Here is a 16,411-nt window from a genome sequence, read left to right on the forward strand (position 1 = left end):
AATCTCAGGGACTAAGGCAGAGTGTCTGGGGCGCAGCCTCTTCGGCCCTCGGGACCTCGGCGGGGCGGCTACATAAACCCGGAGGCAACAGGTCTTAACGAGTATTTCAGTGGCAGTGGGGTCCGCAGGGCGGCAGGTTTGCAAGCGGTGGGAAACGAGTCCCCGGGAACGTTCCCTCCCCACACCCCGCTCTCCTCCCGAGGGCCCTGGAAACCTCCGGGAGGACCCTAGGGAGCCGGATCCCCGTCCCACCTCCTCGATGTAGGCCGGCGGGTCCCGCTTGATCAGGTTCTGTAACTGCGGCAGGTTGCTGGGCAGCTTGTTGTTGTTCCTGCCCGACATAGTGGCTGCAGACGGGCTCCAGGCAAGCAGCTGGTGGAAATCGCAGGCTCCGCCAGTCACTGCCGAGTCCCCGCGGCAGCTCAGACGCGTGTGTCCCGTGTAACCGGAAGTAGCACGTGGGACACCGGGCAAGCCGTACCGAGCTACGGGAGCCGCAGAGGCTCAAACTTATCCGCCCGGCTTGCAATGCTTTGTTGGGATCTGTACGTTATTGGCCCCTGCCATTGGGCCATCGCTACTACTTATCACCAAATATTTCTGACACAATCTGCAAGTTAAAACTGGGCCGTGGTGGCACACGCCTTTAATCCCAGCACTCGGGAGGCAGAGGCAGCCGGATCTCTGTGAGTTCGAGACCAGCGTGGTCTACAGAGCTAGTTCCAGGACAGGCTCCAATGCCACAGAGAAACCCTGTCTCGAAAAACCAAAAAAAAAAAAAAAAAAAAAAAAAAAACAAAACCCAAAACTGTGGGTTTTTCTTCCATATGCAAGAGCAGGTTTCATTATCTCAACATTCTTTTTCATTGAAAATAATTTTTATACAATATATTTGATCACGCTTTTCACTCCTCCAATCCCTCCCATCTTGCCCCGCATTTTTAGGATGGCACAAATGAATGAGAATTAATAATGTACCCAAGTATGGCGGCACATGGTTGTAATTCCTCAGGAGGCTGAGGCAGGAGAATTAAGTGTTTGGGGCAAACCTGGGCTGAGGTTCCCTGTCTCCAGGAAAACAACAGAAATTAAACAGGGTCTTGAGGACTGGCTCAGGTGGCCTCTCATAAGAGATCGTAGGTTTGTTTCCCCAGCTGGGTGTATTGGCTCATGCCTGCAATCCGCATATTTACAATCCGCATATTTACGAAGTGGAGACAGGAGAGTTGAGACTTCGCGGTCATCCTCAACTACATGTGGAATTTGAGGGAACCCTGGGATGCCTGAGACCCTGTATTTATTGCCAAATAGGATCGGGGCTAGAGAGATGACTTAGCAACTACAACCCAATACTGTTGTTACAGAGGACCCACGTTTCGGTTTGCTATAACTACTACTCCAGTGAAACATGAGACTCCAGCAGGCACCTGCACTGACCGTGTGCTTAGCCACACACAAATGCATCAACATAGTTAAAACAAACAAAATCTTTCTAGAAATGAGACTGAAGTCAGGTGTGGTGGCACCCTCCTTTTGTTGGACTCTAGCGTCCAAACACCAAGAAGGAGTTGCCCCCAGAGACCATCTCACACACCACAGCCGATGCAAAAGCATGAGGATTTTATTAATTCTGTCATGACAGGGTCCCCCAGCATTCGGGAAGCCGAGGGACCTCGAATAGCTGGTACAGTCTACTTTTAAAGGGGCCACAGAAGCAAGGGGGGTTGTTCTTTGACTATTCTGATTGGCTTATTCGAAAGGGCTATTACCAATAATTGACTGGAGAGCTGTTGCCAGATCAGATGAGGTAAGAGGTCATTTTGACCCCGTTTCCCAGGGGACCAAACCAAAGCATACGTATATGGGTAATTGTTCAGGAACTGAGTACGTGCGAGTGTAGCTGTTAGGTCCTTGGTTCCCAGGGGAGGAGGGGAAGCACTATGGCACAGAGGCTGAGAGGATTCAGAATTGTCAAAAATGGCTTCAAGATTGTCTTAAAGTCTTACACTTTAATCCCAGCACTCAGGAAGCAGGCAGGCAGATGTCTATGAGTTCGAGGCCAACCTGGTCTACAGAGCAAGTTCCAGGACAGCCAGGACTTTAACACAGAGAAATCCTGTCTTAAACTACCCATCCCCAAAAAGAAGAAGAAGAAAAAGAAATGAGGATTGATTTTTCTTTAGAATTTACTGTTGTGGAATATTTAAGTGGGCAAAGATGTGTTACATTTGTTTATCTGTGGAATATTACTTTAACTGTGTGAAGGTGTGTTACATTTGTTTATCTGTGGAATATTACTTTAACTGTGTGAAGGTGTGTTACATTTGTTTATCTGTGGAATATTACTTTAACTATGTAAAGATGTGTTACATTTGTTTATCTGTGGAGTATTACTTTAACTGTGGGAAGGTGTGTTACATTTGTTTATCTGTGGAATATTACTTTAACTGTGTGACGGTGTGTTATGTTTGTTTATGCTGCATTTATTTCACGATGTAAGGACGTGTGTTTAATTATGTAAAGATGTGTTGAATTTGTTTCACCTTGCCTGCCTAAAGCACCTGATCGGTCTAATAAAGAGCTGAACAGCCAATAGCTGGGCAGGAGAGAGGATAGGCAGGGCTGGCAGGCAGAGAGAATAAATAGGAGAACTCTAGACTAGGGAGAAGAACGAGAGAAGAGAGAACAAGGGAGATGCCCAGGGTCAGAAGCCAGGCAGCCGCCAACCATTCAGCAAGAAAGCCAAAAAAGGTAAAATGCCCCAAAGCAAAGCATAAATAAGAGAAACAAGTTAATTTAAGTTAAAAGAGCTAGCCAGAAATGTACCTAAGTTAGGCCAAGCATTCAAAACTAATAAGTGTCTCTATCATGAACTGAGAGCTGGTGGGTGGCTCTCACCAAAAGAAAAAGCCTGATACAGTGTACTAAAGTGAGAAGAAAATTCCATGAGGAATATGCCTAGAAAATATTTTTTTTGGCTGTTCTCCAACTTTATTTGAGATTCAGTAGGTTAGTTCTCATCCACATTGACTGTCTGTAGATTTTTGAATGTGGTAACAGGCACGTAAGTTACCAATGTGTAGAGTTTGTTTGGTGAGTCCTCATCCTCATTACGTTTTCTGGATAAACGTACCCGGATACGATATGGGACATTCCTTATTCCTTTGGCCCAGACGGCTTTATTGAGCCTGGTATCAATCTGCACATCTGGAGTCCCCATCTCCTTCATGGCAAATTTCCAGATTTCTTTGAGTGCCCTAGGAGCATGCTTCTTAAAGCCCACGCCATGGATGCGCTTGTGAATGTTGATGGTGTATTCTCGGGTCACCACCTCGTTGATGGCAGAACGGCCCTTCTTCTCGCCACCCTTCTTTGCGGGAGCCATTCTGTCGGGCCCAAGCTGGAAAGCAGAAAATACTGTTTTAGAGAATGGCTAGAGAGCCAGGGGTGGAGGTTAAATCGGTTTTTGCTTTGTTATTGCTGTTTTTTCAAGACCGGGTTTCTCTGTGTAGCCCTGGCTATCCTGTAACTTGCTCTGTAGACCAGGCTGGCCTTGAACTCAGAACTACCTGCTTTTGCCTCCTGAGTACTGGGACTAAGGGTGTGCACCACCATATATTTGTTTTCCTTTTGGGTTTGGCTGATTTAATTCATTGTGGTTTGGATGGAGTGCAAACTAGTATGTATTCAGAATTTGACCGCTGTAGCGCTTCTGTGGATGCCCCTAAGCTAGAGTTTTAAGTTCAGAGCTGGTGCTTGGCGACATTCCTGCAACCCCGCAATGTGCATCAGCGAACACAAGTTGGCTAGCTGGACGAACGAATGAAATAACGGTAGTGTTCGTACAGAAACACACGATCATCCACCCTGCGCCTGTACTGTTCAAGCGCTTCTCGTAAATGAATCCCTTCAATCCTCAGAGCATTCCTCTGGAAAGGTGAGAAACATCCTAAGAGGGTGACTGCCCAAGTTCACCAATGTCAAGGAAGCTGGGACTCAATCTAGGCGACTATTAATTCCAGCCACTGTGTGTGTGTGTGTGTGTGTGTGTGTGTGTGTGTGTGTGTGTGTGTGTGTAGGGGTAGCAGCTGCTGGATGGAACTGGTCTGACACTAACATAAGAATCACAGTGTTGTTATTCTGTTTAACCTAAGCATTTCCCCAGACCAGCTTCACCCAAGGACACCTGCCACTCTTTGAGTCCAAATCTAAACAAGTCTGTTATCCCACCTGACACAGTCCTGAGGCTAATTAGATGGAGAGCTCTCACGAAGGGGTTCATGCTCCAAGGAGAAATCGTCCTCCCTCATCTCTTCCATGGTGATGTCGGAGAGCAGGGTCTCCCAGCGCAGCATGGAAACTGACGGCAAAGCCATACAGTGTGAACGAGGCAGGAAGGCTCACTAGTACAGTGGGACCTCAGCCCTTGAGCAGAAGGAAGCGGACACTGATTAAAATGACTGCTGGCTTAGCAGAGGGCTTTATTTGACTGTGTGTGTGTGTGGGGGGGGGTGCTAAACCTTGGTAACTGTCCATTGTTCCTGGGCACAGTTTCAAAGGACTTTTCCTTTCGAGTGCAAGTATTCTAACCTAGATGTTTGCAGCCTGGTGGCTGATGATTTAGCCAGAAATGAAGTTACACGTTGTTATGTTTGTTTGTTTGTTTGTGTGTATTGGTGTTTTGTCTACCTGTTGGTCTGTGTACTATGTGCATGCTTGGTGCCCATGGAGGCCCGAAGACAGTTTCAGATCCCTTAGATGTTTTTGAGACAACATGGGGCGGGGGGTGCTAAGCCTCTAAAAGAGCAGCAAGTGCTCTTAACCACTGAACGATCTCTGCAACCCAGAGAATTATCATCTTTAACGAATGTCCCAGGCCTTGTCATGAGTCTGAGGAACTGCGGGTGCTCCAGCTCCCTGGAAACACGAAGGTAGGGTGGCGTCCAGCACGGCTCCAGGGCTGACCTGCCTGGGGCTGGGAAGGAAGGAAGAAAAGACAAACGTACAGATACATGGGAGAGCTGGGATTGCGTGGACTGGGCTCTCTGATGGAGAAGCTGCAGCAGCCCGGAAGCTCAGATGAACAGGGAAGGCAGCGCTGCTGCCGGCAGCAGGAGGGAAAGAGGTGTAGCTATTCTGTGAAGGCGTTTTCTCTATAGGAGAGCACTGTTGGGGCTGTAAGCCTAGGCCGTGGGGTGAAAGAAAGCGATGGTGGATTTTTTTTCTATACGCACTATCAACATTTGCATTCAGACCAGGAGGGAAGGCTCTGCTGTTTCCCTGAGACTGAGGAATTGGGGTCCTTGGCATGGCTGTGCTTAGGTCAACTGTACACAGTCAGGAAGGACTGCATCCGCTTAGGGCTTCCTCTGCTCCCCACAGAACCTGGTAGAGGAAACACATCAGCTCTAGCAGCTGATAGGCCTATGCGTAGTCTTGGACAAATATTTGAAAACGGGACAAGGGTTAAGACAGCAAAGGTGACAGACACGACAGGAAGACAGAAATACCAAGCTTTTGCAGCTGTCTACGAGGTACCCATGGCTTCACCAGAGAGTCTGTGTTTAAGGAAAAGTGGCCTTCAGGTTTCTGCAAGGCAACCAAGACAACAGTAACCCATGCCTGTCGGAGGTGTTTTCACAGCCGGTGAAACAGTGCCCAGCAAAGGAGGCTTGCTCAGCTAGTGACCTTGCTTTCCGGGTGAATTATGTAAAAATGCCGTGATTCTGTTCTGACAACTGTTGATTCTGGGGCCTTAGGCAGGGCATTTTATGGGAATTTCCCATGGAATCATTTCCTTCGTTTTTGTCATTGTGTAACCATCCCAGACCCCACTAGCTCTAGCTGGGCTCAGCCATAGAGATTTTCTAGTATGTAAACATTTTGCTTCGTGGCCTCCTTCCCTGTTTTATGGCAAAGCTGTTGCTTGAGCACAAGAACAGAGCACACTCTCAGTGGTGACAGGGTCAGGGCCATTTCCCTTGGCCATTTGTCCTCTTCCATGCTCCCTGCCCGTTTTACTGTAAGAATACAGAAAGACAGCTGCCTATAAATCAAGAGGAGGGCCCTCCCTGGACTCCAGGTCTGTGGGTGCATTGATTTGATGCTCTCCTCTCAAACTGCAAGACATGAATGTTGTAAGTCTCTGAGTCGAACTTGCTACAGTGCACCGAATGGACAAAGCCTTTCAGGCACTGATCACACATGATTTGCACATGCTAGTTCCTCTCATGGAAGCCAGTAAGTCTTGTTCTCCAGATTTCAAATCTCTGCTCAATGACGGCCCATTCGAGATGCCTTCCGTGGTCTTCCATGGTCCTCCATCCTCCCGGCCCAGCGCACTCTTCCTCTGTTTCGTGTCTCTGGGGCCTCCTCCAGTCCCTCAGATAGTCACTAGCTCCGTTGTTTGTTGCATATGGATCTGCGATAGATTGGAAGATTCATGGAGACTTTGGGGTTTGTTTATTACTGTACCCCCAATACTTAGATCAGGGAAGGGATATACCGCGTAGGGACCAGCCCAGTTAGTTAATATTTATGAGATGAACAGGAGGTTGGCTAAGTTTCTTCCAATTCTTCAATTGTAAGATTAAAGCAATATTTTAATTTTTGAGGCTTTCCTACAATGTGTTTGATAATATTTGCCCTTCCCAGACCCACTCCCCTTTCTCTATATATATCTTTCTTTCTCTCCTTCCCTTTTTCTTTCCCTCCCTCTCTTCTCCTCCTCTTTTCTCCCCCTCTCTCCTCCCTCCTCCCTCTCTCCCCCTCCCTCTTCTCCCTCCCTCTCTCCCACCACCAAGTCCAGCTTATGATGTTTATGCATTTCTGCACATGTGGCCTTGCACTGGAGCATGGTGAACTTCGTAAGGCACTACTTCCTTAAAGAAACTGACTCTTCATTCAGGAGCTGTCAAGTACCAGTAATTCCTCAGCCAGTATCTCAAGAACGGGGGCTGGAGAGATGTCGTGCCACAGCCGAAAGCACTTGCTACTCTCGCAGAGGAGAGGTTCAGCTCCCAACAACTTCATGGTGACTCACAACCACATGCAACTCCAGTTCCAGGGGATTTGCTGCTCTATTCTGACCTTGGGCATCAGGCATGAATATGGTACACATACATTTCTGCAGGGAAATGTTCATATGTATAAAATAAATACATCTAAAAAAGAGAAAAAACATTTAAAATCATCTCAGAGGGGTCAGCAGGAATTTTCATTACTCTCATTTGAAACCTACATTGAGGGGCCTGGAGAGAGAGCTCAAAAAAGCAGTGGCTACTCTGGAAGAGGACCCAGGTTCAATTCCTAGCAACCACAGGTCTGCTCACAATTCTAACTCTAGTGCCAGGATTTCTGACACCCCTTCTGCCTTTTGTGTGTGTGTGTGTGTGTGTTTAGATTTTATTTATTATGTATACAGTAGTCTCAGTATTCTGTCTGCATGTATGCCTGCATGCCACAAGAGGGCGCCAGATCTTATTACAGATGATTGTGAGCCACCATGCTGTTGCTGGGAATTGAACTCCGGACCTTTGGAAGAGCAGGCAGTGCTCTTAACCACTGAGCCATCTCTCCAGCCCCATGCGGGTATTCTGCATGTATGCAGTGTACAGGCACAGATGCGAGCAAAATGCCGCACTTTTAAAAGAACGTTCAGAAACGCCAGGTCTGCTTCAGACCTGTTTTAAGACACTGTTAAAGTAGCCACTAGGGGGCGCTCCTGCTCTGTCTTAACAAGAAAACCAGTAGACTTGACTCATTGAAACAGACCTCAGTCTTTTCTAAAGCTGACTTTAGGACCAAAATGGGGTTGCTCTGCTTGGCAGCCTGTACCTGCTCCTGCTGAGTCTACGCACTGGCCGATGGCTTCATTTTTCATTGTTCTTCCCTGTTCCCACTATTTTGCCTATTTATCGTGAATGCTGCCCCAAGGCCCATCTATTTTTTTTTTTCCCGTTCCTGGGAAAAGAGAACTATTGGAGTTGTCTGAGGAGGACAAACCTATAATCCTAGGCTTGTTGTGGACTTGTGTGAGTTTCATTCTTTGATTTTTTTTTCTAAATCACTGATAGTTCCTAAAAAAATAAAATGTTTCTCAAAAAAACAAACAAAAAAACCACTGAATAATTTTGCTTTCTCTGTCTTTTCACTTAAAAGCTCAGAGTAAAAACCTATTTTGTTTCCTCTGTACTTCGTTAATTGTTTCATACTTCATTAATTCATCAAACGCCGTGGCTGAGCCGATAGCTCAGTCCTTAAGCAGCTTGTCTATGAGCATAAGAACCCGAGTTCCTCCCCTAGAATCCACATTCATAGAAAAGAGCTAAAAAAATAAAAAAGAAAAAAGAGCTGCCATTGTGGTGCGTATGGGGGCATGGGAAGGGGGACATGGGAGATGGGACAGGAAGTAGACAGATGGATAGATAGATCTTTGCTGCTCACTGGCCAGACAGTCTGGCCTACTTGACGAGGTCCAGGCAATGAGATGCTCAGAAACAGGTGATCAGTGCTCAAGAAACTACTCCTGAGGCTGTGGTTGGGCCTCCATTTGTATTCATGCACCCAGGAACATGTTCAAACCTCTCTCTCTACACACACACACACACACACACACACACCACATTCAGGAACTAGGCTATGGTGCAGCTCTGTTGCTTGCCTAGCATGCACGAGGCCCTGAATGCCATCCCCAGCCCCACATAAACCAGACACGTGGCACACCTGTGATCTCAGCACTCAGGAGTTCTACGTCAGTCTGGGTTATAAGAGACCCTGTCACAAAAACCCAATAACAAATTGCGCATGTTTAATACACATAAACTGATTAATTCAAACATTCACAGGCCGATTATCCAGCCCCACAGTCAACATGATACACAGCTGTCACCACCAAACATTTCCTAGAACTGTGTGTGTAAGAACAATTAGTCTACCCATCCTCTAAACAAATTTTTAATCAAGTGCCTAGTATAACATTACTGAGGGAAGGCACATGTATACAGCAGATTTTTAGGGCGGTGACATTTTAGTTGACTTTGAAAGATCTTTTAATTCTGAGACTCTCAGTGGGGCCAAGTGTGGCAGTGCACACCTTTAATCCCAGCGATCAGGAGGTAGGGACAGGTGGATCTCTGAGTTCAGAACCAGCCTGGTCTGCACAGCGAGTTTCCAGAACAGTCAAGAGGTAATAGACCCTGTCCCCAAATACTACTACTGCATAAAAAATACAGTGGAGAAGCAATTGAGGAAGACCTCTGAATTAACCTCTGACCTCTCTACAAGCTGCATCACCCGGCCCTGCACAAACGTGCACACATCCTAACTCACCCGTACACATCTGCACAAAGTCTCAGTGAACCTGACAGCTTCCTTGCTCTTGGATGCCCTTCCTAACTACTAGAGACGTTTGGTTAGCTAGTTTTAACTGCCAGGGTATAAAAATGTCCAGACCAGCATGCCCCTCATCATAGGCCCCAGGCAAAGAGATGTCTACTCTGAGGCAAAGTCACCTACTTTCAATCTTGTATAAGTGATTGCTGCATTTAAAAACGACAAACACACACAACACAAACACACAATCCAGAGCTTTATTTCCCCTTTCTAATATGAGTTATTACGTCGATTCTCCTCTCACTTTATGGATTCTGATTCTCAGTTTCTTTCCTGAGGAAGTTCAAGTTGTCTACCTTAAAATTGAAAGGCAGACGAGAGTGAATTGCCAGGTCATCGTGGTCTCATCCATACACAGACAACCAAAGCCTGGTGCCCTGGAGAGGGTGATGCCAGCAATTTTTCTTATTTGGAAAAATCAAAATAAATTATTAAAATAGCCTTGAAGCACTATAGGACACTCAAAGGGTAAGAGTTCCTTATGTGTGCAGTACCGTGCAGTTTTTTTCTGAGAGGGGTCTGGTTGTGTAGCCCAGACTGGCTTTGAGTTTGAAGACTTTCCAACTCTGTCTCCTAGATGCGGGGATTATAGGTAGGGGCCACCATGCCTGGTTTATGGAAGACTTTTAAGGAAAGCGAAGAGTTGTGTATAATTTTTCCCTCTAATCTTTTTTCCCCTCTCTGGTGGTTTCATTAAGAATGGCTCCCATAGGCTCAAATGTTTGAATACTTAGTCATCAGGGAGTGGCTACTTGAAAGGATTAGGAGGCGTGGCCTTGTTGGAGTAGGTGCGACTTTGTTGGAGGAAGTGTCACTGGGGGTGGGCTAATCCCAGCACTCTGGGGGCAGAGGAAAGTGGATCTCTAAATTCAAGGCTAGCTTGGTCTACAGAATGAATTTTAGGACAGCCAGGGCTCCGCAGAGAAACACTGTCTCAAATTCCCCTCCCCCCCAACCAAAGAAAAGCCCAAGCACACAGTCCCAGTGTCTCTCAGTTCCTGCTGATCTGGATGTAGGACTCTGAGCTCCTTCCCCAGCACCGTTTCTGCCCACACGCTGCCCTGCTCCCCACCGTGATGACAAAGGACTAAACCTCTGAAATGGAAAACAAGCCCCAATTTTAAAAACTTTTTTTCGTAAGAGTTGCCATGGTCACAGTGTCTCCTCAGAGCAACAGAACACTAAGACACCTGCCCTCCGATCATTTATCAGTTTATTGCAGTTCATAATCTTATTCACGGATGAAGACTAGACGGGTTCAGTTGCCAAGAGCCCTGTTGCTGGGCCTGGATTGTAGCTGAGTGGAAAAGCACCAGCCCCGCATGCCTGAGGCCCTGAGTCCTAACGTCAGCAGCGAGCACAGAGCAGTTTCCATTTTCTCACACACATCTCTCTTAATTATTTGACTGAGAGTTTGCCAGTTTAAATATATAAAAAAAAAACACAAAACAAGTCTTTTATTGTTTAAAACTACAGTGCTTTTTGGCATAGGAAAACAGTTAAGAAAAATGAATGAGAGAATCGTTCTTCCTGCTTGAAGACAGAGGCTTCAGTGTGGCCAGGGGCAGTTTCGAAAGAGTGGGACTTGGATCATATGCGGCAGATGTCAGGGAGGGGTGTGAAGCTGAGCAGGCAAGTGCAAGGACCGGCAGGCTGGAGGGAGACGGGTGCATGGTGACCATGACCAGAGGAGTTGAAATGGCTTTGTAAAAGGCCTTTGAGGAAACTTAGGGTGAGGCATATAACCAATTGACTAAAAAATTCTTTTTGTTTTGTTTTTTGAGACAGGGTTTCTCTGTGTAACAGCTCTGGCTGTCTGGAACTCCCTCTGTAGACCAGGCTGGACTCGAACTCAGAGATCTGTCTGCCTTTGCCTCCCAAGTGCTGGGATTAAAGGCATGTGCCACCACTGCCCAGGCTAAAATATTCTTAAGGGATTCCTAAATGCCAGGACCTGCTCTATACCCTGGGCATACTGTGGTAAAGAAGACAGAATTTCTATAGCCAAGCAATATAACCTTGTGTATGTGGTGGAGAACAAGACACAATCAAGTAATTTTATTAATGATTTCCTAAGTCCATGTATGTGTCTGTGTGTGGGTGTGTGCACTGGAGTGCCAGTGCCCTCAGAGGCAAGAAGAGAATGAATATTTGCAAGGTGAAGTTAAGGTATATGTACACCTTAACTCTCTTGTTAGCCTAGCTGGGTTGCTTCATTAATATTACTTCACTGTGTAAAAATTTCTTTTTAAAATTTTTTTTAATTTTAAAATATAAGTACATCATTTGCTATGGTTTTCTTAGTGGGAATTCTTTAAAGCTCTGTCCCAGTTTTGTGAAGGAAACTATAGCACTATCTTACATAATAATATCTAGTGTTGTCATCACTGGTGGGGTCAACTACTAAGTGATCAACGTGCAGCAAGAAAAGTGGGAATGGGAGCTTGTGCCAGCCTGGTTGTTAGGCTCGCTTTTCCTTCAGAGAAACCAGCATGTGACATGTGACCCCTTGACAAGAGCACTAAGCAAAGTCGAACAGTATCAGGTGTGTGCGTGTGTGTGTGTGTGTGTGTGTGTGTGTGTGTGTTTTGCAAGCATGGGAACCAGTTGTTTTCAAACAATAGTGTAAAATCTAAGTGTTTCGTTTCATTCACCCTTAGGTATACACAGCCCACGTTAGAAGCAGTGTGAATAGTAAGAGAGTCTGGGAAAGGGGCAGCTATTTTCCAAAGTAACCTTCAAACTACAGTGGTCTGAACGAGAGTGGCCCCCGTAGGCTCAGATGTTTGAATGTTTGGTTCGCAGCTGGTGGTGCTGTTTAGGGGCTGGAAGAACTAAGTCACTGGGGGCAGGCTTTGAGGTTTCAAGGCCACTGGGCTCGAGATGTAAGCTCTCAGCAGTTTCTGCCATCCTGTCTGCTGTCTGCTGCCAGGATGGACTCTAGCCCTTCGGGAACCATACCCCCAAATAAACCCTTCCTTCTACACAGTGCCTTTGGTCCTAGTGTTTTATCGCAACACTAGAAAAGTAACTAACAGGTAAACTGAAGCCTAAATGATAGAGCACCTTACGCCATTGTACCTGTTAGGGAACAGAGTCTCTGTTAGCCCTTGTGGGGACAAAGGGTTTATTATGGGAATCAGGGGAGGATGCTGAGAAGCGAAAGTCCCAGTGGGAAAATCGGGGGACTGACGAAAGAATTATCGACTGATCCAGCAGAAGCTCTGGGCCAGCTGGATGTTTCAGCTCGTGAGAAAACTCAAGTCGCACCCTGGTTGCCAAATAAGAGTTGCTAAGGTTTGTGGGAAGCTGCTGCTTCTGGATGAGTATGGGCTCTGTATATCCATCCTTCTGCTACTCGTGGGGGACCTGGGAACACAGTGAGCACAAGGTCAGCAATGGAGAAGCTGAGCCAGCTGTGCAAGAAGAGACCTGACATGCTGGAAGCCAGCGCATTCCAGTCGGTCTAGTAGGTCGTCTGGAGATTATTATCACTCGTGCCCATTCCGACTCTCATCCAACTCTGCATAAGCTACTCTGAGGAGGACACAGGGAGCGAGATCCCAGTCCCATTAAGGTGACGGCGCGGTCCAGCCCAGCACAAGCAGAGTCTACAAAAGATCTTTAGAAGGAAACAAACTCAAGGCGCTCAAGAAACAAAAGGCTGAGGCTCACATATAGAGGAACGTGATTGGAGAGGCAGGTAGAGCCCAGCAGAGTGGATGTGACATCTTTGACCCAACTGTAGATCCCAAGATTTTAAGCAAAGTATTGTATTTTTAATTTTTTTTTTTTAGGATTTATTTATTATGCATAGTGTTCTGCCTGCATGTGTGCTTGCGGGCCAGAAGAGGGCACCAGAGCTCATCAGAGATGATTGTAAGTCACCATGTGGTTGCTGGGAATTGAACTCAGGACCTCTGGAAGAGCAGCCAGTGCTCTTAACCTCTGAGCCATCTCTCCAGCCCTTGAATTATTATTTTGAAACGATCATCCTAGTGGTAGGGATGCAAGATAAACATTGGAATATAGGAAACCACAGTGGTAACCCAGGAAAGAGGCCACGATTGTCTAGGTTAGAGCTATAGAAATGTCCCTAGAGAGTCCTGCTTCAGAGTCCCATTTCTCCACACACAGCTCTCTGTCCGGGAGGAGTGGGGGTAGCCTTTGGTGAGGGGCAGGTCTGGCAATGCTGAGCAGGCAAGGACCTAGACTCCCTACGCACCAGATCTGTATGCGTTCTGTCTCTCACGATGAGCCTGCGTGAGGAAATGAATGCAGAGAGAGGTTACAGGCTTGGGCCAAAGCCACAGAGCCCAACAGAGTGTTCAGTAATTCCTAATCTTCAAAGCTAAAAATTTTTGCTCTTCCCACAGCATCTGAAGGCCGTTGGGGGGAGGGGAGGCTCATATCTACCACTAGTGGCTGATGCCTGCCCAAACAACACACCAGTCTGGCTTCTCAGTACCCTCAGTTATACAGCCTGATGTTTTCTGTCTACCGTCAGCCTTCTGAGAGTTCCCACACTGCACAGCTCTTGTCCGAGTATCGTAACTATGGTGACTTTCCATCACTAGGATAAATATGCAATCCAACCAATGTAAAAGGAGGAAAGGTTAGCTGGGTAGCATAGTGCACACCTTTAATCCCAGCAATTGGGAGGCAGAAGCAGGCAGATCTCTGCATGAAAGAGCATGGCCAGAGAGGCCTTTGGAGGATAATTTTCTAAGCCCTAGCACCCGAGACTCACATATTGATCTGGCATTTGGTTCTCCACCATTCCTACTTGAGGCCAGCCTGGTCTACAAGAGCTAGTTCCAGTACAGGCTCCAAAGCTACAGAGAAACCCTGTCTTAAAAAGAAAAAAATAAAAGTAGGAGAAGTTATATTCTGGCCCATGGTTTCCATCTGTGGTTCCTTAGTCCAGCTGCTTGGAGCTCATGCGGCACAGTGTATCACGGAAGGCTTCTTGACCGAGAAGGACTGTTGACAACATGGTATCCAGGAAGACAAAGAGAAGTGGGGCGTGGTTGGAAGGGTTAGGATTTCAGCATCCTCTTCAAGTGAATGTCCTTAATTTCCTCCCAGGGCCCCCACCTCCTCAAGGTTTTTATCTCCTCCAAAGAGGTAACCACAGGCTGGCAATGAAGCCCGAGAAATACACAGGGAAAGAGATTACCGGAAGCGCAGCTCCCAGTACAGTGGCATCCACAGAGCCTGGTCCAGCCTCCAGAACAGAGTCGGTGACAGCATGGTCCAGATTAACCAGGATCCTGCCCGGGCCCTGAAAAGGGAATGAGCGTACTCCAGAGATGCGAAGAGAGGCTCACTGCATGAAGGAGCGTGGCCAGAGAGGCCTTTGGAGGATAATTTCCTAACCCCTAGTTCCCGAGACTCACATAATTGATCTGGTTTGGTTCCTACTTGAGGCTTTATGTTACTTTAACATACATGATTTTAGGGGAGAGAAAAAGAGACTTTATTTGGCTTGCTGGGCTTATAGCTCACTAGAATAGCGTTACTCTTGATAACTAGAGAATACATTAAATGCCACATAATGCTTTGTATTTTTATTCGCGTGTAGGGACCTTTTCCTTGCATGTATGTCTGTGTACCCTGTGCGTACTTGGCACTGGAGGAGGCCGGGCGAGGAAATCAAATCCCCCCAGGACTGAGTTATGTTGCAGGATATTTGATGATCACACTGTGAAACTCTGAGATTGGGTCAGGGTGCAAGGCCCGCAGCTAGTTGACAGGAATTAACCATAGAGAGGTCGGAGGACCTGGGAAGGATAGAGAGACACACAGGAAGAGGAGGAGTAGGGAGTGGTTTAGAGATTCACAGTCTTTTTTGGTTTGGAACAAGTGGAGAGATGCTTCTCTCGCTGGGTCTCCAGCCAAAAAGAAAGGTCAGCTGGTTGCTTCTCGGCTTATGGTGTAGCAGGTTTTCACTCCAACACCTGGTTCCCGAGTCTTTAGTGGTAATTAGGATGATAGAGACTTAGTTAATATCTGCATTTGGTGGTCCCAGCCAAGCTGGTGCTGGAGGAACCAGAAATCCCATCAGGCCGTGGTCTGAGTGGTGGGTTGCTGAATGCAGTGTCTTGGGGCAGTAGCTTCAGATATGGCCAATAAGCTAACAGAAAATCAAGACAGTTGTAAGCTGCCATGAGGATGCTGGGAATTGAATTCTGGAAGAGCAGCCAGTGCTCCTAACCCCCAGCCATCTCTCCAGCCCCTGCATGACTTTGTTGTTGTTTTTTGAGGCAGGGTTTGTCTGTAGCCTTGGCTGTCCTGAAGCTTGTTCTGTAGACCAGACTGGCCTCAGAGATCCGCCTGCCTCTGCCTCCCAGGTGTTGGGATTAAAGGCGAGTACCACCACCATCACAGCCCAGCCCTATTTAACTCTTGTAAATCTATGTTATTGTAAGGTAGGGTGTTGGCTTGTTATACGTCAACTTGACACAGGTTAGGGTCATCTGAAAGGAGGGAGCCTCAATTGGGAAAATGACTTTATAAGACCAGGCTATAGGCAAGCCTGTAGGATGTTTTCTTGGTGATTCATATGGGAGAGCCTAGGTCATTGTGGATGATGCTATCACAGGGGTGGTGGTCTTGGGGGCCACAGGAAAGAAAACTTAGCAAGCCATGGTGAGCCAGGGAGTAAGCAGCACCCCATAGCCTCTTTTGTATCAGTTCCTGCTTCTAGGTTCTGCCCTGATTGTGTTCAGTGATGTATGAGATACTGAAGTTTACGTGAAATGAACCCTTTCCTTCCCAAGTTGCGTTTGGTCATGGCGGGTCATCACAGCGATGGAAACACTAACTAGCAGGAGGTGCTGTATTATTCCCCAAAGAAGTTTTGTTTTCTTGTGCCTAAGGAACCCCTTCAAGTGCTGTCGTGTCTATATCTCAATTGACATCACTAACATTGTTGGGAATTAGGTCAGTACGATAAATAGCCAGGCTAGCTCAAGAATAACAGTTATACTTTAAATAAAGAGGGGAAACTCACACT

At 46.8% G+C, this 16,411-nt stretch overlaps 3 protein-coding genes across 4 annotated transcripts in view; 1 reads left to right on the top strand and 2 right to left on the bottom strand.

Moving 5' to 3' along the window:
• Sdad1 (SDA1 domain containing 1) overlaps positions 1-1,801 on the bottom strand; it is a 114,327-nt gene extending 112,526 nt beyond the window's left edge. For both annotated transcript variants that reach the window (XR_007593214.1, XM_050149923.1), the window contains exon 1: positions 253-1,801. Coding sequence is in view for 1 of the 2 variants with exons in the window: in XM_050149923.1 (XP_050005880.1) it covers positions 253-342 (90 nt within the window). In the remaining variant the exon portion in view is untranslated. The remainder of the gene's footprint in view (positions 1-252) is intronic.
• A 931-nt stretch (positions 1,802-2,732) lies between these two features.
• Positions 2,733-16,411, top strand: part of Art3 (ADP-ribosyltransferase 3 (inactive)) — a 119,152-nt gene continuing 105,473 nt past the window's right edge. The window contains exon 1 of the mRNA XM_050149790.1: positions 2,733-2,751. The gene's annotated coding sequence lies outside the window, so the exon portion shown is untranslated. The remainder of the gene's footprint in view (positions 2,752-16,411) is intronic.
• On the bottom strand, positions 2,978-4,392 carry LOC126506310 (60S ribosomal protein L31-like). The gene is made up of 2 exons (XM_050149795.1): positions 4,231-4,392; positions 2,978-3,400 (listed from the first exon to the last, which is right to left on the bottom strand). Exon 2 carries the CDS (start codon positions 3,383-3,385, stop codon positions 3,011-3,013), a length of 375 nt encoding a protein of 124 aa, XP_050005752.1. The 5' UTR covers positions 3,386-3,400; positions 4,231-4,392; the 3' UTR covers positions 2,978-3,010.

The sequence above is a fragment of the Alexandromys fortis genome, unplaced genomic scaffold (genome assembly GCF_014885135.2).
Source record: "Alexandromys fortis isolate MF-2015 unplaced genomic scaffold, M_Fortis_MF-2015_v1.1 scaffold_0, whole genome shotgun sequence".
Classification (NCBI taxonomy): Eukaryota; Metazoa; Chordata; class Mammalia; order Rodentia; family Cricetidae; genus Alexandromys; species Alexandromys fortis.

Coding starts and splice junctions, on each gene's coding strand:
- LOC126506310 (XM_050149795.1), bottom strand. CDS start 3,385: ATGGCTCCCGCAAAGAAGGGTGGCGAGAAGAAGGGCCGTTCTGCCATC.